Source organism: Sus scrofa, chromosome 1 (genome assembly GCF_000003025.6).
Source record: "Sus scrofa isolate TJ Tabasco breed Duroc chromosome 1, Sscrofa11.1, whole genome shotgun sequence".
Lineage (NCBI taxonomy): Eukaryota > Metazoa > Chordata > Mammalia > Artiodactyla > Suidae > Sus > Sus scrofa.
The window spans coordinates 267,385,041-267,411,813 of record NC_010443.5 but is presented as its reverse complement, the minus strand read 5'-3'; the positions used below and the strand labels follow the sequence as shown (position 1 = coordinate 267,411,813).

Genomic DNA, 26,773 nt, shown 5'->3' with positions numbered 1-26,773 from the left:
ATACTCACTTGACTATAACTTTTAATAGAAACCAGCGCATCGAACCTTCCAAACAGGCAGAAAATGGTTTGCTGATACCACGGGAGAGGGTGATCAGCTTTGGCAAAACAAAATAGCTTCATTGCCTCAGTACTGAAATAAGCAGGAGAAATCAAACAATTTCTTCTCACACATAATGGCTAGGATCATACCTAAAACCCACTGTTTTCTAATGAAAGAAAAAGAGAAGGAGCAAAAGAGCTCAACTGTACAGTCACCTCTATATACTCCGCCAGGTACACAGAGAAAAGACTGTTAATTGGTGAAGCTTCAACACTTAAAGAGAAGAGGATATTAATGTGGCAAACAACCAAGAGGTAATATCTAGTTTCTAGGTTAAAAAAAATCAATATAATATATATATTTATAATAAAGTTTTAAATACAAAGTGCTTTTATATATCGAGAATGATACAGTGTTAATGAGGAGATCCCTGGTCTGTAACCTCGATTACAAGAGTTAACTGGTAAATAAGTCTTTCTTCCCCCTTTCAAATAACGTTTAACAACTAAATGCCTTGATGGTAGGAGCTTGAGGATCAGAGGCCATTGCCAGCAATGTCCATCATATTAGAGCAAAGCCAAACTTTTAAAACAAAATTTCACCCCGAATCCAGGAAAAGTTATTTTTATTTTAAGGAAAAAAAGTTTCCACTAAGAAATAATAAACCAGTAAGTTTACGGTAAAGTTAACAGTAGCACCCTGTCCTACCCTGGTGACTTCAGGTATATTACACAGCTTAAAACATCCTGAATATATGCTTCCTTTTTAACCTAAAACCTCTGACTGATCCTCAGAAAAGGTCTCAGAATAGCTGCTTTTCTTGGTTTTTTTTTTTTTTTTTTTTTTTTTTTTTTGGTAGGTATAGCTATGACTTGTAAATTTATGCAGCTTTATAATATGGGAGCGTGAATCTGTGGACTACTTTCTAAAATTAGGACTCTTTCTTTTCCCCTTTAAAACACATTCCAGCACTCATCAAGAGCTGGAATTATTAGCTCAGTGTACCCCCTTTATGAGTATCTCCCCTGCCAGTGTATTTTCAAGACTCCTCTTTTCTTGGGCAGTCCCCCCCCCCCATCAAGTATAACCCGATACTCCAAATTCTGCAACTCTCATTCTAAGTTGGAGTGTCACCGTAGCACTCTATTAGCTCCTGAAGTTCTCAGCCGTGACTTCTGGCTCCTCCCCAATAACTGTGGTCACTCACTGATCTCTTCAGGAAGCTCCATAACCTAAGACAGAGTAAATCAGCTGGAGCAGCTAATGGTACCGTGGCAGAGTTGAAGCAGGCTAGATGTCTACTAGCCACAGAGCAGATCCCGCCGTGTAGATGCTACAGTTAAACAAACAGGATTTGGGACAGAGAACCTATTAGGAACACCTATCTCTGGCACCCTAGAGAATTACAATTAGATACAATTGTTTAAACTAAATGTTAGTACTAAAATATAAAATTGACTTGTCAAGAGTCTGAAACACATTGTGACAGTGGCATCTTAGAGAAACTGAGGCTTGTACCATAAGTTATTTGTTTCATACTTAGAATGTCACCCTCTTAGTATCTCCATAGTTGTAGTTAAAATACCCTTTAGAAGAATAAAACCAACTAAGAGAGCTCTGTTAATCAACTTCGTATCCTAGGAATCACATTATTTGTAGCTATTACATAAGTAGCATTTCATTCAGTGAAGCAGCTACCAAAACAAACCAACATTACCTAAGTATCTATAGTAAGAGCAAAATAAAATTCCAACATGACCTTGTAATAATGAGTGATCAAAAATTGCTGCCACTTGAAATGGAACTGGTGGGTTGGAGTCCAGTTCCACGTGCAGGTGTCTTTATCCCCAAGTCCACCTGTCTCGATCACAACAGGCCTGAGGGTTTACCTTGCCAAGTGGGGAGGGGGCTAATGTATCCCCATTACCCACTCCAGGCCTGGAACATACAAATTTCAAGAATTAGATTTTTTAATTGGCCTACTTAGAGCTGGTCTCTCAGAAATATCTTTCTTTTTTTTTTAAGCTTCTCTCATAATAGCAAGTAGCACGCATCATCTGTGCCCAGATTTGCATAATTACCATAGTTTATTTTTGTGCCTGCCACTCAAGGACCAGATCCTATTTTTAGTTAGCCTCAGTCGTATTCTGCTCAGCCTTTGCAGCTTCGTAGGACTTGGTACAAGAAGTCACATGCCTGTGGAAACTGTCCCTCCACATAAATCTCTTTGCACAGATATTACACTCATATGGCTTGATGCCTGTGTGAATTTTCATGTGGCCCACGAGATGATGCTTCATTTTGAATTTCTTACCACAGACACCACAGCCATAAGGCCGAAGGCCAAGGTGCATGCTCATGTGTCGATCTCTCTGACTCTTGTGCGTGAAACTTTTCCCACACTGACATGGATACAGCTTGTCGCTGGCTGAGAATCCCAGGTGGGAAGCTTCTTCTTTAATTCCTGTGACCATTTCAATATTCTCAGTGTAACCCGATGCCAGGGCAGCCTCCTGTCTGTGCCCAATCAGATTCCCATCTGACCTCTCTCCGGAGAACTCTTCCATGGAAGAGCCATAGAAGTCCACCTGCTCGTCATAATTGCTTTCATCAGCCTGTTCATCAAACTCCGCTTCCACCTTTTTCTCCCCGATGTGGAAGTCCTCCTCTACTCCCGAGGGCTGGACGGAGTGCTCTGTCTGCATGGTGTTGATGGACTCTGTGACCTGGTGCTCATCGTAGGGCGCGTGCACATCCATGCCCTCGCACGCTTGTTCGAAGCGCTCGGGCTTCACATGGATCCAGCGTTTGTGAGCCATGATGCTGGGCTTGCTGTACATGGGCCGGGTGTAGTGGAACTCGGCGCTGTCGCTGGCCCCCTCCTCCCCATCCTGGCTCGCCATTTCAGTGCTCAGCCGGTCGTGCTCTGTGGACGAGTTGCTAGGAAGGTATTCATGCTCGGTGAGCTGAGATGACAGCTCATCTTTGGTGCTCTCCTCTTCATTCTCTCCATCCCTCAGTTCCTGGGCTTTGGGGAAATCGGTGTGGCCCCCAGAGCCCAGCTCAAAGCTCTCTACCAGGCCATTATAACTACTGCTGCTTGGAGACTGGTGGTCACTGCCATGATTTAGCTTCTGACAAAGGACTGTGGGGTTTCCCTCTAAAACCTCAGTGCATTTGTCTACCACATGCCACATCTGGAGGAAGCTTGCTGCTGTTAAGTAACTGACAATTTCTGGAGCAGGCATTACTAGACGTCCCGTGTAACTTGATAGGAGAATGTTCTCAAACACTCTGGGGTTCATCACATCAGGCAAAACAATCCTCCTGCTGTTTTTCAGGAGTACCTGGTCACAGAAGTAGGGTGAACTGGCAGCAAGAACAGCTTTGTGTGCCCGGAAAATGTGGCCTTGGACAACAATGGAGACATCACATAATTGTCCCTGCTGGCGCTGCTGGTTTAGTTTCTGCAGAATGGTGCTGGAAAAATCAGGAAATTCTACTCGAAAAGAGTTTGTTCCAGGCTCCATTTCATCACAAATCTCGTTCGGTGCTACAAGAAAGAGAAAAATCAGTACTAATTCTAGCCCCTAGAGAAACGTACTGATCACTAAGAAAATTAAGACAAGGTCCACAGTTCCACAAAGTTCCCCCTACTTGTGGGCAATGTGGGTGGAGCTGTCATCCTCCAGAGCAAGGCTTGCAGGTGTAACGGTGCCAAAAGCAAGCACCACCCACCATTCTTTATGGTATTAATTCTTGATTTTGCCTGTGTCTGAGTGGGAAAATGGAATCCAGAAATATTTGAAGCTATATAAATCCCAAGTAAAACAAAATAATTTTAAGAAGACAACATTTTTATTTATTTTATTTTAGCTTAGTCTTTTTAGGGTTGTCGCACCCATGGCATATGAAGGTTCCCAGGTTAGGGGTCAAATCAGAGCTGTAGCTGCCAGCCTACACCACAGCTCACAGCAATGCTGGATCCTGATCCACTGAGCAAGGCCAGGGATCGAACCTGAGTACGCATGGATACTAGCTGGGTTTGTTAACCACTGAGCCATGATGGGAACTCCAAGAGAGTGTTTTTAGAATGAAGTATTAATTTATGGTTTATAGCTCTTAAAACATTTCATAGGAGATCCTTGTGAACTGTGTCACAATGGGATTGCAGCATCTCTGGAGCCCTGGGACGCAGGCTGAACCCTTGCCTGGCACAGTGGGTTAAGGATCCAGTGTTGCCACAGCTGTGGCATAGGTCACAAGTGTAGTTCAGATCTGATCCCTGGCCTGGGAACTCCATATGCCATGGGGTGGTCAGCAAAGAAAAAAAAAAAAATAATAATAATACCAATTTAATAATATTTTTGTCTTTTTTTTTTCGGGCTGCATCTGCAGCATTCGGAGATTCCCAGGCTAGGGGTCGAGTTGGAGCTGTAGCTGCCAACCTACGCCACAGCCACAGCAATGAGAAATCTGAGCCACGTCTGCAACCTACTCTGCAACTCACAGCAATGCCGAATCCCTAACCCACTGAGTAAGGCCAGGAATCGAATCCATGTCCTCCTGGAAACTAGTTGGGTTCGTTAACCATGGAGCCCCAATGGGAACTCCCAAATTTAATAATTTTAAAGAAAAAATTTAAAAACAAGCCAGGAAATAAACTACTTAGGTGTCTGTATTTTCAAAGGAAAATTTAACTATATAAATGTATAGCCTAGAGGTTATGTAAATTTTGAGAGCTACATCTGGAGTCTCTGCTCTGGTCACTGAAGAATTTTGTTTGTAGCTATCTGAAAAACAGGGGGGTGGGGGGTGGGAAGGGATGATACACATAAAAAATTTACAAAAAGTTGTTAGAAAAACCTCTCCATTTAGCCCCAGTTTCTTCCCCCAGAAGAAATCACCATTAACAAACTCCTGTGTATATTTCTAGAAACTTCTGTATGCATTATCAGAATAAATAATATACATCCTTTAAAAATTTCTACCCACAACTGCAACTCAGGTTCAATCTCTGGCCCGGCAAATTTCCCTATACTGCAGGTGCGGTCCCCCAAAGATATAAAGAAATAAAAATTCCTATGCAAATTAGCTCATCACCTACATTCTATTCTACACTTAGCTTCTGTCATTCAATTTGTCTTGCAGATCATCCGACATGCTATAGACTGATTTGACTGTGTCCTTAAATTCACATGTTGAAACTCTACCTCAATGTGGTGGGTATTTGCTTTGGGGGACGATTAGACAATGAGGGCAGAGCCCACTTGAATGGCATTAGTGACCTTATAAAGGAAAGAGACAACACAGAAATCCCTTGTCCCTTTGGGAGTTCCTGTTGTGGCTCAGCAGTTAACAAACCTGACTAGGATCCTTGGGTTTGACTGCTGGTCTCACTCAGTGGGTTAAGGATCCAGTGTTGCCGTGAGCTGTGGTGTAGGTCACAGACATGGCTCGGATCTCAAGTCGCTGTGCCTGTGGTGTAAGCCAGCAGCTACAGCTCCAATTTGACCCCTAGCCTGGGAACCTCCATATGTCACAAGAGTGGCCCTCAAAAGACAAAAACAAACAAACAAACAAACAAACAAAAAATACAGAATTTCAATTGTCTGGGTCTTTGAAATTATGAGCAACACCACATCGGACATCTGTGCATAACTATCTTGGCATATCTCTGGAAATATCTAGAGAGCAATGTCTACCACTGGAATTGCTAGGTCAAAGTATTATGTGCTTAAGATATGTAATATATAATCTCAATATATATAAACTGAATAAAGCCAGTTTCCAGAAAGGTTGCTTCTAGTTACACTCCTGCCCCACTAAATGACAGTGTCTATTTCCCTGCACCCTTACCAATGCTGGATTTTATCAAACAAGAAAAAAAGTGTGCAAATCTCCTAAGGGAATAACCCATGATTCATTGTTTTGATCAACATTTCTCTAGTTATGAATGAGAGTGGTATTTCACTCATGTTTACTGGTCATTTGTTTTTCCTATATATATGAATCATACCCTTTGCTCAAATAAACTGACCAATTCATCTTATTGATTTTTGTAAATTCAGGAGGTTAACTTCAAAATTTATGTAAATTGTCCAATTTTTCCTTTTATGGCACCAGGGTTTTGTGTTAGATACACAAAGGCATTCCTGACTCCAAGATTATTTTTAAAAAGTAAAAAGAAATATTTAGGTTTTATTTCTGGCATGGTTTTTTTTTTAACCACACTCACAACATGAGGAAGTTCCTGGGTCAGGGATCGAAACCATGCCACAGCAATGACAATATGAGATCCTTTAACTACTAGGCCACCAGGGAACTCCTTCTGGCACCATTTTTAAAAAAGGCATTTAAATCTTAATACACAAAGTTTATTTTGGCATAAGGAGAAGGTTGGGATCTAATTTTTTCTTTCTCCTCCAAAATGGTGAACCTATTTTTCCTACACTATTTATTGAAAAACTATCTCAATGTTTCCTCAGTATTTCAAGTATGGTTTTACAATTTTATATGACTAAGCCTTTTTTTTCTTCCCCCCCTTTTCCTCACTTTTTAGGGCTGCACCCACAGCATATGGAGGTTTCCAGGCTGGGGGTCCATTCGGAGCTGTAGCTGCTGGCCTACGCTAGAGCCACATCAAAGCCAGATCCCAGCCGAATCTGTGACCTATACCACAGCTCATGGCAACGCCGGATCCTTAACCCACTGAGTGAGGCCAGGGATCGAACAGGCAACCTCATGGTTCCTATTGAATTTGTTTCTGCTGAGCCACAACAGAAATTCCTGAGAGGAGACTTTTAAAAGCAGTTCTGGAGTTCCTGCTGTGGCTCAGCAGGTTAAGAAATAACTAATATCCATGAGGATGTGGATTCAATCCCTGGCCTCGCTCAGAGGGTTAAAGATGGAGCCAGTGTTGCTGTGGCTGTGTGTATGCCAGCAGCTGTAGCTCGGATTTGATCCCTGGCCTAGGAACTTCCATATGCCCCAGGTTCGGCCCTAAAAAGCAAAACAAACAAACAAACAAACCGTTCTACAAAAATAAACGCCATAAATGATGTTAGAGAAAACGGTGGAGTAGGAAGCTCCAGAGGGGTCAGTCCCTCCACCAAAACAATCAGTAAACTGTTAAAATGGTCAGAATCAACCATTTCAGATTTCCGGAATCTGATCAGACACTGAGAGCAAAGTGCTGCAGATCAGCAATAATCCCCAGCCCTCAGCCACGCCACAGTCTATGGGACAGTGGCCCAATTTTCTAGAGGGCCTGGCTTATGCCAAGGTGGACAGCAAAAGCCATTTCTCCAAAAATTGGGTTTTTTGTTTTTTGTTTTTTTTTGCATTTTGGCCAGTCTGGCTGACCCATGCAGCTTTGTCCTGATGCCCACAGGCTGCAGTGGCTTCCATGGTAGCATCTATCACAAGCTTTTAAAATAGAAGACTTTTCTCCTCTATTCCCTAGGCCGAAACATTTAAGGAAATCTGTCAGGACATAGCCTACCACATAGATAAAGCAACAGAAACTCCAGTGACTACATGCAATAAGGGATACAGATTTTGCAAAACAGTTTGGAAAAATCACCATGCAGACAACTGTAGCCCTGAACAAGAAACAGCAACAACAAAAAAATCCCCAAAGTGAGGAAGAACCTGACTTCAAGAGCTACCACATTAGAATATTCAAAATATCCAGTTCTCAACCAAAAATTACAAAATGAACAAACAAAAAGGAAAATAAGGTACATTCACAGGAAAAAAAAGAATTAGAAACTATCCTTGAGGAATTCCAGACATTGTTAAGTACTAGTTAAAGCTGTCAAATTATTAAAGAAAACTATGGACAAAGAACTAAAGGAAACCAGAACAATGTCAATAAAGAAAAACTATAAAAAGTATCCAAATAGAAACTCTGGAGCTGAAAAGTCTAATAGCTCCATTACCGCTGAATTGCATCATTCAAAACTCCTGTGTTAAAGCCTGAATCCCCAATATGTCAGAATGTGACTATATTTGGACATAGGGCTTTTAAAAAGTAATTAAGTTACAGCAAGGTTGGTAGGGTGGGCCCTAATCCAAGCTGATAGTGTTCTTATATGATATGAAATTTGGACCCAGAGACATGAGGCACTTGTGCAATGTGAAGACACCGTGAAAAGGTGGCACCTGCAAGTCAAAGAGAAAGGTCTTAGGAGAAACCAAATCTGCCGACACTTTTATCTCAGACTTCTAGCCTCTAAAATTGTGAAAAAAGGAGTTCCCATTGTGGTGCAACAGGATCAGCGGTGTCCTGGAAGCACTGGGACGCAGGTTTGATCCCCAGCCCAGCACAGTGGGTTAAGGATCTGGCATTGCCAGAGCTATGGCTTAGGTCACAACTACAGCTTGGATCTGATCCTTGGCCTGGGAACTCCATAGGCCTTGGGGCAGTCAAAAAAAAAAAAAAAAAATTGTGGAAAAAAAAAAAAAAAAAAACCCTTGTTGCTAAGCCACCTACCCTGTGGGCAAGGAAACAAATGCAAGTTGAAATAAAAAGTTTCTGAGAAGTCCAATGGCAGATTTAATCAGGCAGAAGGGGAAAAAAAAAAAAAATCAGGATCAAAAGGTAAAGCAATTGAAATATCTAGTCTGAGGAGTATTAAGAAGAATGAAGAAAAATAAACACAATCTGAGGTACCTGTGGAAAACTACTAACTATATCAACATGCAAATAAATGTTTCAGAAGACACAAAAGGGTAGGAAAGACATTAAATATAACAGTTGAAAACTTTCTGAATTTGATAAAAGACACAAACCCTACACATCCAAGAAGCTTAAACTCCAAGCAGATAAAGTTAATCCATATGAGATACACTGTAAGTCAAATAATAGAAAGCCAAAGACAACAGAGAATACTGACAGCAAGAAAGAAGCCATTCATCACATAAAAGGGGTCCTCAGTAAGACTAACAGCTAGTTTCTCATCAGAAATCATGGCACTCAAGACAATGCATGACTTTAAAGTGCTAAAGAAAGATCTGTCAACCAAGAATTCTATACCTAGCAAAACTATCCTTTCAAGGATGAAGGGAAGCAGCTCGTGATGTGGTGCAATGGATTAAGAATCCAAATGCAGTGGCTCAGGTCACTGCAGAAGGTTTGCTCCCCAGCCAGTTCACTGGGTTAAAGGATCTGGCATTGCCTGGCTACAGCCTGGATTCAGTCCCTGGCCTGGGAACTTCCATATCCCATGGGTGGGGCCATAAAAACACACAAAACAAAAGAATGGAGGTGAAATTAATACATTCCAAGATAAACAAAAGCTAAGGGTATTTGTTACTAGTAAGTCTCCTCTAATAAGATATGATAAAGCTATCCTTCACACCAGACAAAAGAACACTAGCCAGTAATTCAAAGCTATATAAAGGAATCAAGACTACCAGTAAAGGCAATAGCATAGATAAATAAAAGAGCTGATATTAAAGTTAACTACAATAAAAAGTTTTTTTAGGAGTTCCCGTCGTGGCACAGTGGTTAACGAATTCGACTAGGAACCATGAGGTTGTGGGTTCGGTCCCTGCCCTTGCTCAGTGGGTTAACGATCCGGCATTGCCGTGAGCTGTGGTGTAGGTTGCAGACGCGGCTCAGATCCCGCGTTGCTGTGGCTCTGGCGTAGGCCCGCGGCTACAGCTCAGATTCGACCCCTAGCCCCTAGCCTAACCTCCATATGCCGCGGGAGCGGCCCAAGAAATAGCAACAACAACAACAACAACAAAAGACAAAAAAAAAAAAAAAAGTTTTTTTTAAAAAATTAAAGGCAAAAAAAAAAAAAGAGCTGATATTATACTTTTGATTTACAGCCCCTCTCTTTTCTTGAATGATTTAAAAGGCAAATAAAACAATAATTATAAAACTGTTACTAGGCACACAATGTATCAAGATGTAATCAGTGACACTAATAATGAGGAAGGAGGGATGGAGATGTATAGGAACAGAGTGATCATTTACTATTGAAATCAGCTTGTTATAAATTTAATACACTAATTATAAGCCTCAAGGTAACTATTAGGAAAATAAAAAATACATTTAAAAAAAAGGAAATTAAAATAGTATACAAAAACCTCAATTAAATATTTTTAAAAGGCAGTAAGGGAGGAACTGAGGAATAAAAACATACAAGATACACAGAAAAAAAATAGCTAAAAGGTAGAAGTCTTTTTTTTACTGGTAATTATTTTAAACATAAATCCATTAAGTTCTCCAATTAAAAGGCAAAAGACTAGCAGAATGAATTTTATAAGTTCCCACTGTGGCTCAGAAGAAACAAATCCGACTAGCATCCACGAAGACGCAGGTTCAGTCCCTGGCCTTGCTCAGTGGGTAAAGGATCTGGCATTGCCGTGAGCTGTGGTGTAGGTCAAAGACATGGCTTGGATCCTGTGTAGCTGTGGCTGTGGTGTAGGCCAGCAACTACAGCCCCTATTTGACCCCTAGCCTGGGAACCTCCATATGCTGCAGGTGCCACCCTAAAAAGACTAAAAAAAAAGAGACTCACTTTAGGAGTTCCCGTCGTGGCTCAGTGGTTAACGAATCCAACTAGGAACCATGAGGTTTCGGGTTTGATCCCCGGTCTCGCACAGTGGGTTAAGGACCTGGCATTGCGGTGAGCTGTGGTGTAGGTCAGACGCGGCTCGGATCCCACGTTGCTGTGGCTCTGGCGTAGGCCGGCATAGCTATAGCTCTGATTAGACCCCTAACCTGGGAACCTCCATATGCCGTGGGTGCGGGTGCAGCCCTAGAAAAGACAAAAAGACCAAAAAAAAAAAAAAAAAAAAAAAGAGAGACTCACTTTAGATACAAAGGCACAAAGAAGTTGAAAGTAAAATAACGGAGAAAGATATTTCATGCAAAGAGAAACCAGAAGAGAGCAGGGTGACTGGATTATTAACAGACAAAATAGATTTGAAGTCAGAAAGATTACAAGAACAAAGATGGACATTATACATTGATAAAAGGTTCACTCTATCAAGAATATATAACAAAAAATGGATGTAATAAGAGATATATATATATATATGGGACGCAAAAATGGATAGAACTGAAGAGAGAAACAGATTACAACAACAGGTGGAGACTTCATACCTCGCTATGAATAATGGATAGAAAAACAGGACAGAGTTCCTGCTGTGGCTCAGCAGAAATGAACCTGACTAGTAGCCATGAGGATGTGGGTTTGATCCCTGGCCCCCACTCAGTGGGTTAAAGACCTGGCATTGCCTTGAGCTGTGGTGCAGGTCACAGACAGGGCTTGGATCCCACAAGCATAGGCCAACAGCAGCTGTGGCATAGGCCAGCAGCTGTAGCTCTGATTTGACCCCTAGCCTGGGAACTTCCATGTGCTGCAGGTACGTCCCCATGCCCTTAAAAAGAAAACCAGGACAGAAGATCTATAAGGAAATAGAGAACTTTTAACAATATTACAAATCGATTATACTGAAAAGACACATAAAGAACACAAAGGAATGAGGTTTTGATATATGCAGCAACATGGATGAACACTGAAAACATTACTCTAAAACATCACACTAAACGTTAATGTAAGCCAGATACAAAGGACAAATGTCACGTAATTCTACTTATGTGAAACATCTAGAACAGGCAAATTCAGAGAAAGCAGATTAGAGGTTCCTAGGGGGCTTGGGTGAGTGAGAAATTGGGAGTTATTGTCTAATTGGAGTTTCTTCGGGGTATAATGAAAAGATTTTGAAACTAGAAAGTGTTGTAGAAACAACAATGGGGTATAATTAATGCTACTAAATTGTACACTTGAAAATGGTGGCAAATTGATATATATTTTACCATACATTTAAAAAAAATCTTGAAAAAAGTCAGGTGACTATTTTTAACTGTGTCAAGGTAGTAATAGCCTTTGTAATTTAGTAAGTATCTGACCTCCACCCTTAAATTAGAGTGTGGCATTTGCACATATTCCCTTGTAACATACAAAGCCTAAACCTCTCCGGCAGGTTTTCCTGCTATATAAGCAATATTTACAAACTCACAGGCAGTGGTGACCTACCTATACTAACAGTACAGCTGCCGTTTCAGAGGAAGGCACCTAGTGTACTCTACAGTTATATATCTACCCTGTCAATACAAATTTTGGCACCACCAGGGTAAGAGGAAGTCTTGAGGGCAGCATACAATTCCACCTATCTACCACGTCCCAAGCCAAGAAACCTGGTGTGGCTGTGGTTTTGGTGTAGGGCAGCAGCTGCGGCTCCAATTCGCCCCCTAGCCTGGGAACTTCCGTATTCCACAGGTACAACCTCAAAAGGGAAAAAAAAAAAAAAAAAAAAAAAACCAGCAAGAGAGAAGATAATAGAACAGAACACAGAATAGAGATCCAATGAGTGGCTATTAGCATCCTTGAAAGAACAAAACAAATGGAGTAGAAAGGATATTCAAATAAAATTTAATAGAAGAAAATTTCCCTGAGGGTAAAATCCTGAGTATTTAGAAGAGTCATATCTCAGTAGTGGGGACAAATTAGACCCAGAAAGCTTAAAAACAAGCCTCAAAAGGATCAAACTATTTCCAAATAGTTATGTTCCAGAACAAATCTTAAGGAGATTTACATAAGACCAAAAAATCCAGAACCCGATAAGGTAAAATTTATATCTACCATCCAATTAAAAAAAAAAAATCACCTGGTATGCAAAGAAGCAGGAAAATATAGCCTATAATAGGGAGAAAAAAAATAATGAATAGAAACAGACCCAGAAATGACAGATTTATACAAATGGTAGAAAATTCTACATTCTTCATGTTCAAGAAAATGGAGGAGGAATTCCTATTGTGGCTCAGCAGGTGCAGAACCTGACTATATCCATGAGGATCAGATCCCGTGCTCCTGTGGCTGTAGCATAAGCCGGCAGCTGCAGCTCCAATTCAACCTCTAGCCTGGAAACCTCCATATGCCACTGGTGAAGCCCTAAAAAGAACAAAGAAAGCAAGCTGAGGAAAATTACACATAGTAGGTAGACAGGAAAGCTAACAAACAAAACCAAATTGAACTTTTTTTTTTTTTTCTTGGTCTTTTTGCCTTTTCTAGGGCTGCTCCCGCAGTATATGGAGGTTCCCAGGCTAGGGGTCCAATTGGAGCTGTAGCCGCTGGCCTAAGTCAGAGCCACAGCAATGCGGGATCTGAGCCGTGCCTGCAACCTACACCACAGCTCACGGCAACGCTGGATCCTTAACCCACTGAGCAAGGCCAGGGATCAAACCTGCAACCTCATGGTTCCTAGTCAGATTCGTTAACCACTATGCCACGATGGGAACTCCAACAAATTGAACTTCTATAGATTAAAAGACAAACACTGGATGGGAATAACAAATTTAACATTCTAGAAGAAAAGATTAGTAAACTTGAAACAAAGCAAAACAACCTAAGATAGAGAGTAAAGAAAAAAAAAAGGGGGGGGAAAGAGCATCAGTGAGCTGTGGGACAGTTTCTTCCAAATTTGACAAAAACTACAAAGCCACAGCTCCAAGAAGCTCAACAAACCCCAAGCACAAGAAGTATGAAGAAAACTATGAGGCATATCATAATCAAATCATGAAAACAGTGATGAGGGGAAATCTTAAAAGCAGCCAGAGGGAGACCCTCTGTGTACAGAGGACCAAAACAAACAAACAAAAAACAACAAAAAAAGGCTGCAAACCTCTTGTCAGAAATAATACCAGCCAGGCGACAGGAGACAATGTGAGACAAAAGACATCTTTTTTTTTTTTTTTTTTGGTCTTTTTAGGGCCACACCCTCAGCATATGGACGTTCCCAGGCTAGGGTCTTCTGGCCTATGCCACAGCTATGCCAAATCCAAGCCAAGTCTGCAACCTACACCACAGCTCACGACAATGCTGGGTCCCTAACCCACTGAGCAAGGCCAGGGATGGAACCTGTGTCCTTATGGATACTAGTCAGGTTTGTTACTGCTTGAGCCGCAAGGGGAACTCCAAAAGATATCTTTAAAGTGCTGAAAGGGAGTTCTAAATCTGACTAGGAACCATGAGGTTGTGGGTTCAATCCCTGACCTCACTCAGTGGGTTAAGGATCCGGCGTTGCTGTGAGCTGTGGTGTAGGTCAAAGATGAGGCTTGGATCCCAAGCTGCTGTGGCTATGGCATAGGCTGGCGGCTACAGCTATGAATTGATCCCTAGCCTGGGAATTTTCATATGCTGCGGGTGTGGTCCTAAGGAAAAAAAAAAAAGACAAAAACAAGCAAACACACAAACAAAAAAGCGTTTCCCCGGTGACCTAGCAGTTAAGGATCTGGTGTTGTTACTGCTGTGGCATGGGTTTGATCCCTGGCCCAAGAACTTCTGCATACCACAGGCGAGTTCAAACAAAAATAAAAACCAAATAAAAACTGAACAACAAAGAAAAAACTATAAGCCTATCTCAGTAACTCAGAAAGAAAAATTATTAACCACATAACATGGGTTTATTGTAACCTCTTGTTGGTTGAGAGTATTGCAAGTGTGATACATTGAAGAAACTGAGTTATTGGTACCATTGCACTGAGGGGTAAGATCCTATTCTATGACCACCAGAAGCCCTCTCAAAAGCTCGTTTTCATTCAAGGCCACTGGTGGTGGCATGTACATGGTTAACTATGCTTCCTTCTACAAGGGACAGAGAGTGGTGGGAGGCAAGTCTGGAAAGAATGATTGGTACTCCCTTGCTGAAGGCTGAGCTTGAACTTGAAATGTGGGTACTGGGAGCAGTAACGAAAACTTCTGAGTGACACGCAATGAACTATGTTCAGAAAGCATAATCTATTGATGGACTTAAAGCAGGAGCAAGTCGGAAGTAAAGGCTAATTCTAAGATTTCAGTAAATATGGTCTAGGCTTGAGGCAATGAAAGTAACAGTGAGTATGGAAAACAGAAAGAAACCCAATGGGACTGACTGAATCAGGCGGAAAGATGCAAGAGTAGCTCAGGGTACAAATAATACTATCAAGAAAGTGAGGAAATAACCTGCAACACAGAGGTGGTCACATAAGTGATAAGTGACTTGTATCCAGAATACATAAAAAACTCTTAAAATTCAGTAATAAAAAGACTACCCAGGAGTTCCTGCTGTGGCACAATGGGACTGGCGGTGTCTCTGCAGAGCCAGGACAAAGGTTCAATTCCCAGCCCAGCAGAGTGGGTTAAAGGATCCAGTGTTGCCACAGCTGTGGCTTAGGTCACAACTGTGGCTTGGATCTGATCTCTGGCTGGGGGACTCCATATGCCGCAGGGCAGCCAGAAAAAATACTACTATCCAACTGAAAAATAAGCAAAGGACTTGAACAGATATTTCTCCAAAGAGGACATTCAGAAGAACACACAAAAGACGTTCAATATCACTACTCATTAGGGAAATGCAAATCAAAACTACAATAAGGTATCACTTCTCACCCACTCGGATGGCTAAGATAAGTAAGACAGACACTACTAAATGCTGAAGAGGATACGGAACAAAGAAAAAACTATAAGCCTATCTCAGTAACTCAGAAAGAAAAATTATTAACCACATAACATGGGTTTATTGTAACCTCTTGTTGGTTGAGAGTATTGTAAGTTTGATACGGAAGGATTAGAACCCTTATGCATTGTTGGTGGGAATGTAAAATGGTGCAGCCATTTTACATTTGGAAAACAGTTCGGCTGCTCCTCAAAAAGTAGCAGTTATCATGTAACTCAACTATTCTACTCTTAGGTATACATCTAAGAGAAATGAAAACATATGACACCCACAGAAAGCTTAAACATAAATGTTTATAACAGCATTATTCATGATGGCCCCAAAGTGGAACCAACCCAAATATTCTCAACTGATGACTGGATATATAGGATGTGTTTTATCTATACCATGGAATATTATTCCATTTTATTATGTGCTACATGTGTTATGCCATTCCTCCGGGAATAAAAAAGAATGAAGTATTGACAGATATGACAACATGGCTGAATCCCGAAACATTATGCCAGGCGAAAGAAGTTAGACATAAAAGACCTGCAGCATGTGGAGGTTCCCACACTAGGGTCGAAATGGAGCTGTGGCTGCCAAACTACACCACAGCCACAGCAATGCAGGATCTGAGCCGCATCTGTGATCTACACCACAGCTCATGGCAACAACACCGGATTCTTAACCCACCGAGCAAGGCCAGGGATTGAGCCCGCATCCTCAAGGATCCTAGTCAGATACATTTTCACTACACCAAGAAGGGAACTCCCCATATACACTGTTTAAGCACCAATTACATCTACCCCTCAGAAGAGAAGTAAAAGAAACTTCTGGTCTAGGACAATTAAATACAACTACATTATTATTTTTACCGGGAAAAAAAAAAAAACACACACACTCACAAAAAAACCCAGCTGCCAGCCTATGCCAGAGCCACAGCAATGCAGGATCCAAACCGTGTCTGCAACCTACACCACAGCTCACATGCCGGATCCTTAACCCACTGAGCAAGGCCAGGGATCAAACCCACAACCTCATGGTTCCTAGTCGGATTCATTAACCACTGCGCCACGACAGCAACTCCATGCCTTCATATTTTTCCAACAAACTTTTAACTTTGGCATAATTGAAGATTTACAGAAAAGTTGCAAAAAAAATGTCACGTTCCTGCATGCCTGTCACCCAGTTTTCTTTCTTTCTTTTTTTAAAATGACTGCACATGTCATATGGAAGTTCCCCAGCCAGGGACTGAATCCAAGCCACAGCTGTGGCAACGCCGGATCCTTTATCCCACTGTGACAGGCCAGAGGTCAAACCTTCGAGGTCGAATTCCTAACCCACTGGGCCACAGTGGGGATTCCACCCAGATTTCTTTGCATGTTAACATTTTACATTACCACGGTACCTTTGTCAAAAATAGGAAGTCAACACTGGTCAATACCTATGTAACTTTGCAGAATTAAAAATATCCTCTGGAAAAGTGTTTTCCATTGCCAGATGATTATCAATCAATAATATCCCTATGTTTTCTAACTGGAACACTTTAGCCAAGAACTTAGTAAAATTTTAGGATTAAAAAAAAAAAAAAACCCCTACCTACTTTATGAAGTTTGCTTCATGTCACAGCTGAATCTTTTACTTAAAACTTCAGGGCAAAAAGTCCCTTGCAGTACACTCTTTGAGATTCAAAAGAGAAGGAATTGTTCTAATCACTAACTCCCCCCTTATCAGTCATCCTGCCATTACGTTACAATAAAGCCAAGGAAATGTCTTTAACTGCACCCTCATATTCATTAGAATTCAGGAAAAGCAGCTCAGTCAAGAAAGCAGAAGGAAGAACCAGCACTTGTTTCATGAAAATTACTTCATATGCCAACAAAATAAAAGTTTTTTCCTTCAATGTGTTACAAAGAGACAAAAAAAAATCTTTCTATTCTAATTGCAAACGTAAATAAAGTGAAAAGGGGGAAAGTTCATGAAAATGACATAAAGCATATTCAACCGATTATAAGAGGCACATTTCTTTCACGTTTTAAAATTTCCGAAATCAGGATGTGACGGCCAGGTGGAAGGTATGATAGCCGTCTCTAAGACGATGATAGTGCGTTCCTGAGAGCCTCATCAATGTTTCTGATGGGAAGAAGGACAACGCTGTGGAAAAGTGCGGATCAACTCTGAATTGAAAGGTATTCAATAGAGTGGAAATGTTAAGAAAGTTAACGAACATTTGAACCAATTCATTTCACTTTTCTTCTTTATACATATGCACTAGAGTATCATTTTTAAATGCCTAAATAAGTCTGAAAATGTAAAAAAGCACATGTAGTAGCTTAACTGGAAGTGTCCTCTTCCTTTGGTGACATAATCATGGTATCCAGGATTCACACAGGTGAATCAGCTGCTACCTCATATAAGAAAGCGCAATTAACTGCCTTACAGGCAAACTGATAGCTTAGGTAAGAGAACATAAAACAAAGGCCTCCTCCATCAGGAAACACAAACCAACATAATTTGTCATTATTGTGATAAAAGGGCTATTTTCCCAAATCTAAGTTTTCTTCTTGTGAAAAATAAAATCTTTCTCAAATTTCCTATAGATGCAGCCAATTTCTGCACTGAGTACAATGACTACGGAAGGAGAGTGAGAGTGGAAACTTGCTACAAGTAGAAATTTTCACTGAATTCTTTTAACAAAACTCCTTTTCTAAGGATCTTGGTTGTGGAAAGAGGACATCAAGAAACTAAAGGTTCAACTAACTGTTCCTAAAAGCTACAGAATGATTTTTTTCTTCTTTTTCAGGGCCACATCTGAGGCATATGGAGGTTCCCAGGCTAGAGGTGGAATCAGACCTGCAGTGGCAGCCTGGGGTAACACCGGATCCTTAACCCACTGAGCAAGGCCGGGGATCCAACCGGCATCCTCATGGATACTAGTCAGGTTCTTAACCTGCTAAGCCACAACTGGAACTCCCAGAACGAATTTTTAAAATCACATTTTCAAAGAGCTTGTCAGTTCCAGGAATCCACATTTAGCAATTTTCTTTTGTTATTGTGGTAAAATATACTTAACATAAAATTGGTGGCATTAAGTACATTCGTGTTGTTGTGCAACCATCATTATTACCTATTCCGGAACTCTGTCATCATCCCAAACTAAAACTCTGTATCCATTAGACAATAATTCTTCCATTCCTTCTCCCCGCCAGCCCCTGGTAAACTATATTCTATTTTCCGTCTCTGAATTTGCCTGTTAGATACCTTACGTAAGTGTGCCTCATATAATATTTGTTCTCTTGTGTCTGGCTTACCTCTCCAGTGAATACTTTTGTAAAGCAAAGACTGATCCCCAAATTATGAGGTTTCTCATAATTTAACTGTACACAGTGGCACAATCTCTGAACTAAGCATGTATGCTCTCCCAGAAATCCGGCTACTGTTCCACGAATCCTTCTAAGGGGCAGAGGATCTCAGATAGACCTTTCCTTTGCCTGTAGACAGGTATGGTTAAGCAGCTGTAAATCCAAGAGCAGGCTCCTTAGAACCCTGGAGGCCATGTGGATGGAGAAAAGGGAAGTAGGGAGCTGTGCAGGCCTGAAAAACCATGGGAAAGAAAAGGTAAGGATTCATCAAGCTACTATGGCCCTGAGATGGACTTCTCTCTGTTCTCCAGGAACTCCTGCACCCTGACACTTAGGTTGGGTGACACCTGTCAGAACTGAGGCCAGACCGCAGTCTAGTCGCTAAGAATGTCACCAAGTGCAGGAAGCTTCACAGGGTCATGAGTCACCTTCCATGGCTCAGAGGTCCGGGCAGGCCTGCCCCGCCCAGAGAAACCCAGTTAGGAGAGGCAGAAACAGAGAAACACACCACTGGCAGAGAGAGAGAAACATACAGCCAAAGAGCTGTACTGACAGGCCATGAATAAAAGAGAATAAGGACTAAAAGGGAAACACAGGATCAAAAGTTACAGAAGCAAAGTGTAAGCAGAAATAACGACAGGACCCATATACTCAGAGATGAGTTCCAGAGAAACAAAGTGGGGAAAAATACAAACTTGACAATGCCACAAAGTTGAAAGGCAAAAAGGGCAGGTGACAACAGGTGACACAGACAGCAAGAGCGGTGAAACAGACGTAAACAGAGACCGATTACAGCGCGGTCTGGACGTAGCCTTTCTCCCTGCCTTGATTCGAACCCGAAGCCGCCAAGCCTCGCCCACCCCGCGCCCCCAAAAGGCTGGCAGACAGACGGGGGGCAGGATCTCTAAGCGCCCTGGTCCGCCGAAGTCCGCTGCCGCGGGGTGACCTTGGGCAAGACGCTGCCTCGGGGGCCCTGGTGTCGCTGTACACGAAGTAGGCTGGCCGGATACAGCAGGAGTCGGACCCAGGTCGCCGGGACTCCAACGGCCCGCGCGCGGCTTAAACATCCCGGTGGGTGTAATGGGCCTGGCGGTGCCAGCGGTGCGCGCGCCGGGAACTGCAGAGAAGCCCTCAAACCTCTCCGGTTTCCTTTCCTGCCCTCATGCTACTCGTTGTCCCGACTCTGACATACCTGCCAAGGACTTGGCGCTCACATAGCCTGCAAGTAGGATACTTTCCGCCGCCGGCGCCAGGCCCGTTCAAGCCGTCGCAGCCGCGACCGCCCCAGTCTGCACCTCCCGCCCCCGGAAACGCTTGTCGGTCCCGCCCCCGAAACTGCCAGTGCTTCCGGAGGCGCATGCGGGACTCGCGTTCGGGGCGGGGCGTATGGAGCTTGCCCCGAGAGAGCTAGCGCCTGCGCAGTAGAGCCTGGACAGGTCGATCCGCAGGAGAGTTTCTGGGACAACTGCGGAATGTTCGGAGTCCTGAACACTTCGACCTATCAGCTTGTGTGGGAGGGACTGTGTCAAATCTTTTCGTCCCTCCACAGAGCCTTTATCTCGTGGTGGATGCTCAGTAAATGTTCAGTGAAAGGACCAAGTACCCTCTGTGTGGCAAATGTTGTGCCAGGCACCCCTAGGAAAAGCTTCATTTTGTTCAGATACCTGAGGAGATCTTTCGATCCTAGGGGAAGTAGACCTTCCTCCCAATTGGAGGGGATGGCTCATAATTAATCCAGACTATTCGTGGTAAACTCATTTTCATTAGCCAGTAGTTGGACTAGGCATAGGCATATGGCCAATATCTGGCCCATAATATTTATTATAGAAGTCATGGAGTGGGGCTTCTGGAAAATTTTTTGTTTATTTTGTTTTTGTTTTTACAAAGTCCAGTAGGACTTCTAGTTGAGTGTGCTCCTTAAGTGCTTTGCCACTTTTATTTTCTTCTGGTCTCTAAGCAGACATAAAGTTTGGAAGTTCAGTCGCTATCATATGCCTGTGATATACAAGCAATTCTAAGGCTAGCAAAGCAGAAAGATTGAGAGCGCCTGTGTCTCATACGACGTTAAGCTATAGTCTCAGCTTTAGACTGCTTCCCCCTGAATGTTTTTGGCATGAGCCTAATAAACTTCTTACTTGGGCTTTGTTTCTAGTAATATTATCAACTACATATCTCCAAATATAACAGCAACAAAATATATAAAATTGCTAGGAGAAATACTGAAAATATCCTTTGAAATATATGGATAAGCTTGTGAGAAAGTCAGGAGAACCATCTGAGGGCAGAAAGGAAGCAGAAACACAAGCCTAGGAAGTTAGAATTAATGCACAGGTACTGTCTGTCACCACTGACAAATATTTTGAAAATCATCTCTGGAGGTACGTAAACAATAATGGTGCTACAACTATGGGGGCATCTACCTGGGTCCAGGCAGAACAAGAGCCAAATTGGGACCTTTCTTGGGTCAGGTTGGGACCAAAGAAGGCATTATCTTCAAGCGAAGGATAAGCTAGAGGAAAAAAAAAAAATCTGCCCTGCCTAGGTAGGCAGCAAAGAAAATTGATTCTACCAGACGTTCTGTTGTGGCGCAGCAGAAATTAATCTGACTAGTATCCATGAGGATGCAGTTTTGATCCCTGGCCTCAATCAGTGGGCAGGGGATCTGGCATTACCATGAGCTGTGGTGTAGGTTGCAGACGTGGCTTGGATCCTGCATTGCTATGGATGTGGTGTAGGCCGGTAGCCGTAGCTCTGATACAATCCCCTAGCCTCAGAACTTCCATGGGCCACAGGTGCAGCCCTAAAAAACAAACAAGAAAAAGAAAATTGACTCTACCTTGGTTCCTGGTGGAGGGGTAAAACACTTCCCTAGTGGGTGTATGACTAAAGTCTGGTCATTACGTGGCTGCACTATGTGCATGGTCCAAGAGTCCAAGCTGAACATTTCAATTTATTTATTTATTTATTTTTTTGGGTTTTTTTTTTTTTTTTTTTTTTTTTTTGCTATTTCTTTGGGCCGCTCCCGCGGCATATGGAGGTTCCCAGGCTAGGGGTCGAATCGGAGCCACAGCCACTGGCCTACGCCAGAGCCACAGCAACGTGGGATCCGAGCCGCATCTGCAACCTACACCACAGGTCACGGCAACGCCGGATCGTTAACCCACTGAGCAAGGGCAGGGACCGAACCCGCAACCTCATGGTTCCTAGTCAGATTCGTTAACCACTGCGCCACGACGGGAACTCCTGAACATTTCAATTTAAAGAGGACCTGGAGGAGTTCCTGCGATGGCTCAGTGCAAATGAATCTGACTAGCATCCGTGAGAACACAGGGTCGATCCTGGCCTTGCTCAGTGGGTTGAGGATCTGGCATTGCCCTGAGCTGTGGTGTAGGTCACAGATGTGGCTCAGATCCTGCATTGCTGTGGCTATAGTGTAGGCCAACGGCTACAGCTCCAAGTCAACCCCTAGCCTGAGAACCTCCATGTGCCCAGGTGCAGCCCTAAAATAACAAAAATCAAATAAAATGGACCTGGATAGATAGTACCTATGGTACTTGGCCAAAACAAACACAAGTCCTCTGTGTAAGAATTCACTGTCTACGCGGGTCTCAAAGAATTCCCACAGATAAGCTTCCAAATGAATGTGAATTCACAATCAAACAACACAAAACCCATGAGCAGAGAAGACCAGCAGCCAATTTAAGTGTATAGCTCATTGGAAGGGTTAAATAACAAAGTAGATACAGCTGAAGAGAAATTAGTGGGCTAAAAAGTAGATTTGAAAATCAACTATACTTTAATTTTTAAAAATTCATTTGAAGAATACAACCCCAAAGGCATCCCAGAGAGACAAGGAAATGAAAAAGAACAAGGTCTATCCTATGCTTCTCAGTTATGTTAGAAGATAACAGAGTGAATATGAGCAAGGACGTTATCGAATAGTGATGGCTGAGAACCTTCCAGAATCAATGAAAGGTAAGTAAGCATCCCCAGGAAACAAATGAATCCCAGGTAGGATAAGAAAAGAGAAATCCCAGATCCAGTCTGGTGAAACTACAGAACACCAAAGCATGAGGTGATTTTAAAAACAGACAGAGGAGTTCCCATTATGGCACAGTGGAAACGAATCCACCTAGGACCCATGAGGACGCAGGTTTGATCCCTGGCCTTGCTCCATAGGTTGCGGATCTGGCATTGTCATGAGCTCTGGTGCATGGAGGTTGAAGACGCGGCTCAGATCTGGCATTGCTGTGACTGTGGTGTAGGCTGGCAGCTGTAGCTCCATTTCAACCCCTAGCCTGGGAACTGACATATACCCTGGGTGTGCCCTAAAAAGCAAAATAAATAAATAAGTAAATAAATAAATAAAAAGCAGACAGGGAGTAGTTCCCATTGTGGCTCAGCAGATTAAGAACCCAACACAGTGTCCATGAAGATGTGGGTAAAATTGCTGTTCTTTTTTTTTTTTTTTTTTTTTTGTCTTTTTGCCTCTTCTAGGGCTGCTCCCGCGGCATATGGAGGTTCCCAGGCTAGGGGTCGAATTGGAGCTGTAGCTGCCAGCCTACGCCAGAGCCACAGCAACACAGGATCCGAGCCTCGTCTGCGACCCACACCACAGCTCACGGCAACGCTGGATCGTCAATCCACTGAGCAAGGGCAGGGATCGAACCTGCAACCTCATGGTTCCTAGTCAGATTGGTTAACCACTGCACCACGACGGGAACACCTAAAATTACTGTTCTTAAGAAAATCATGGACTTGAAGAATAGACCTGTGGCTGCCCAACGGGAGAGGGAGGGAGTAGGAGGGATAGGGAGCTTGGGGTTATCAGATACAACTTAGAATAGATTTACAAGGAGATCCTGCTGAGTAACATTGAGAACTGTCTAGATACTCATATTGCAACAGAACAAAGGGTGGGGAAGAAAAATACATACATGTAAGAGTAACTTGATCCCCATGCTGTACAGCGGGAAAAAAATTAAACACCCCCCCCAAAGAAATTCCTGTTCTTGCTCAGTGGGTTAAGGATCCAGCATTACTGCAAGCTGCAGCATAAGTTGCAGATGTGGCTCAGATCCAGTGTTGCTGTAGTTGTGGTGTAGGCTGCAGCTGAAGCTCCAATTTGACCCTTAGCCTGGCAACTTCCATATGCCACAGGTGCAGCCGCTAAAAAAAAAAAGAGAAGAAAGTCTGATAATTTACCATAGAAATACAGTGATACCAGCTCTTGACTGTTCAACAGCAATAACAGAAGCAATGATAATAATAAAAGCAATAACAGCCTTAATGTGATGAGAGAAAATAACCTGGAATTCCCATTGTAGCTCCGCAGAAATGAATCTGACTAGTATCCATGAGGATGCAGGTTTGATCCCTGGCCTTGCTCAGTGGGTTAAGGATCTGGTGTTGCTGGGAGCTGTGGTGTAGGTCACAGACGTGGCTTGGATCTGGCGTTGCTGTTTCTGTGGCATAGGCTGACAGCTATAGCTCCAATTGGACCCCTAGCCTGGGAACCTCCATGTGCTGCGGTTGCGGCCCTAAAAAGACCAAAAAAAAAAAAAAAAAAAAAAAAAGAAGAAAGGAAAATAACCTTATACCTAGAATTCTATACTTAGCAAACTATCTTTCAAGAATGAAAATTTTGGGGTCAACAAAAACTAAGAGTTACTACCAATAGAATTTAACTGAAGGATCTCCGAAAAGGTGTTTCAGGAAGAAATAAAATGATCCCAGGAGGAAGATCTGAGGAACAGTAAGTATAAACAAATATCGGGGGCGATAAACAAGAACAGTTTATAATTTTGTGGGTTTAAAAAAAGACAAAACCAAAATAATGGAACAATAGTATATAAAGCATAAGAGGATTACTGAAGTTAAAACATTGTAAAGTGTAAGTTAACTATCGCATAACAAACAGCTGCGAAACCTAAGAGGGATACAGCTATATTTGTTTATTGCTCACATGTCTAGTGTTTGCTCAGGCTTGGTTAGAAAGCTCTGCTGAACTTGGCTGGGCTTGTCTGCATGTCTGAGTTCAGCTGATCTAGGATGGTTTTGGCTGGGGGCCTTGACTCTGCTCCATGTGTCTCTTACTCACCATCCAGGCAGTTGGGATCAGTTCCTATGGCAATGACAGGCACACAAAAGAGCAATGGAAATATACAAGTACATTTTTCAATACTTTTTAAACATCTCATTGACCAAAGCGGCTCACATGACTGAGTCCAACACTATAGTAGGAAGGAGTTATGAAGCAATATGGCAAAGGGTTTGCATATAGATAGAGTAAAGAATTGGAGCTATTAGTTCTATCGATCCATTGTCCATAAAAATATTAACATGAGACTTCTTTTTTTTTGTCCACACCCACAACATGTGGAAGTTCCCAGGCTGGGGATCGAACCCAGGGCAGTGACCTGAGCTGCTATAGTGACAACACCAGACCCTCAACCTGCTGTACCACAAGGGAACTCGAGCATTAGACTTCTAATAAAATGTGAATGTTAAAAATTTAAGGCATACCATTGAGAGAAAAAAAATAATTATAGAACAAACCAGCAGAAGAAAACTATTTTTAAAAAGAAGGAAAGGGAGTTCTCACTCTGGCGCAGTGGGTTAATGGTCAGAATTGTTTCTGTGGTGTTGCTGGTTTGATCCCTGGCCCAGCTCAGTGGGTTAAGGATCTGGTGTTGCCACAGCTGTGGTGTAGGTTGCAGATGAGATTTGGATCGGTCCCTGGCCCGGGGACTTCCGTATGCTGCAGATGGGGCTGAAAAAAGAAAAAAAGAAAAAGAAAAGAAGGAGTGGGGGGGGGAAGAAGTAAGTAAAGGCAGAAACAAAAAAAACAGAAAACAATGGAAAAATACATAGCAAAAATAAAGTGGAGGAGTTCCCATTGTGGCACAGTGGAAATGAATCCAACTAGTATCCAGGAGAATATGGGTTCGATCCCTGGCCTTGCTCAGGGGGTTAAGGATCCAGTGTTGTGGTGAGCTGTGGTGTAGGTCCAAGTTGTGGCTTGGATCTCCAGTTGCTGTGGCTATGTGCAGGCCAGCAGCTGTAGCTCTGATTCGACCCCTAGCCTGGGAACTTCCATATGCTGCAGGTGTGGCTCTAAAAAAAAAAAAGCAAAAGAGTAAAGTGGAAAAAGAAATTTAAACATTTCACTAATCGCAAGTATATTTTTAAAAATCTAAACATTCTAATTAAAAGACAAGTTGTAACACCGTGTTTAAAAAAAAAAAAATTAGGGGAGTTCCCGTCATGGTGCAGCATAAATGAATCCAACTAGGAACCATGAGGTTTGGGGTTCAGTCCCTGGCCTTGCTCCGTGGGTTAAGGATCCAGCATTGCTGTGAGCTGTAGTGTAGTTTGCAGACAGCTCGGATCTGGTGTTGCTGTGGCTGTGGTGTAGGCTGGCAGCTTTGGCTCCAATTGGACCCCTAGCCTGGGAACCTCCATGTGCCTCCGGTGTGGCCCTAAAAAGACAAAAAAAAAAAAAAAATAGGAGTTCCCATTGTAGCTTAGCAGTAAGGAACCCAGCTATTATCCAAGAGGATGCTGGTTCAATCCCTGGCCTTGCTCAGCGGGTTAAAGATTGGGCATTGTCGTGAACTGTGGCGTAGGCGCAGATGCAGCTCAGATCCCATGTTGCTGTGCCTGTGCCATAGGCCGGCATCTGTAGCTCCAGTTGGACCTCTACCCTGGGAACTTCCATATGCTGCAGATGCAGGTGAAAGGGGGAAAAAAAAAAAAAAAAAAAAAAGGAAAAAGAAAACAGAAAGAAAGAAGGGAAGGGGAAAAAAAAGAAGTGAGGCAGAAACAAAAAACAGAAAAAAGTGGAAAAAATACACATCGAAAATAAAGTG

General features: G+C 42.6%; 1 protein-coding gene across 1 annotated transcript; it reads right to left on the bottom strand.

Annotated features, from left to right (window-relative positions):
- ZBTB43 (zinc finger and BTB domain containing 43) lies at nucleotides 867-20,239 on the bottom strand. The gene is made up of 2 exons (XM_021068980.1): nucleotides 20,095-20,239; nucleotides 867-3,595 (listed from the first exon to the last, which is right to left on the bottom strand). The coding sequence occupies exon 2, from the start codon at nucleotides 3,570-3,572 to the stop codon at nucleotides 2,169-2,171; it is 1,404 nt and encodes a 467-aa protein (XP_020924639.1). The 5' UTR covers nucleotides 3,573-3,595; nucleotides 20,095-20,239; the 3' UTR covers nucleotides 867-2,168.

Bases quoted from the DNA above. Each gene is read 5' to 3' on its own strand.
- ZBTB43 (XM_021068980.1), bottom strand. From the start codon at position 3,572: ATGGAGCCTGGAACAAACTCTTTTCGAGTAGAATTTCCTGATTTTTCC.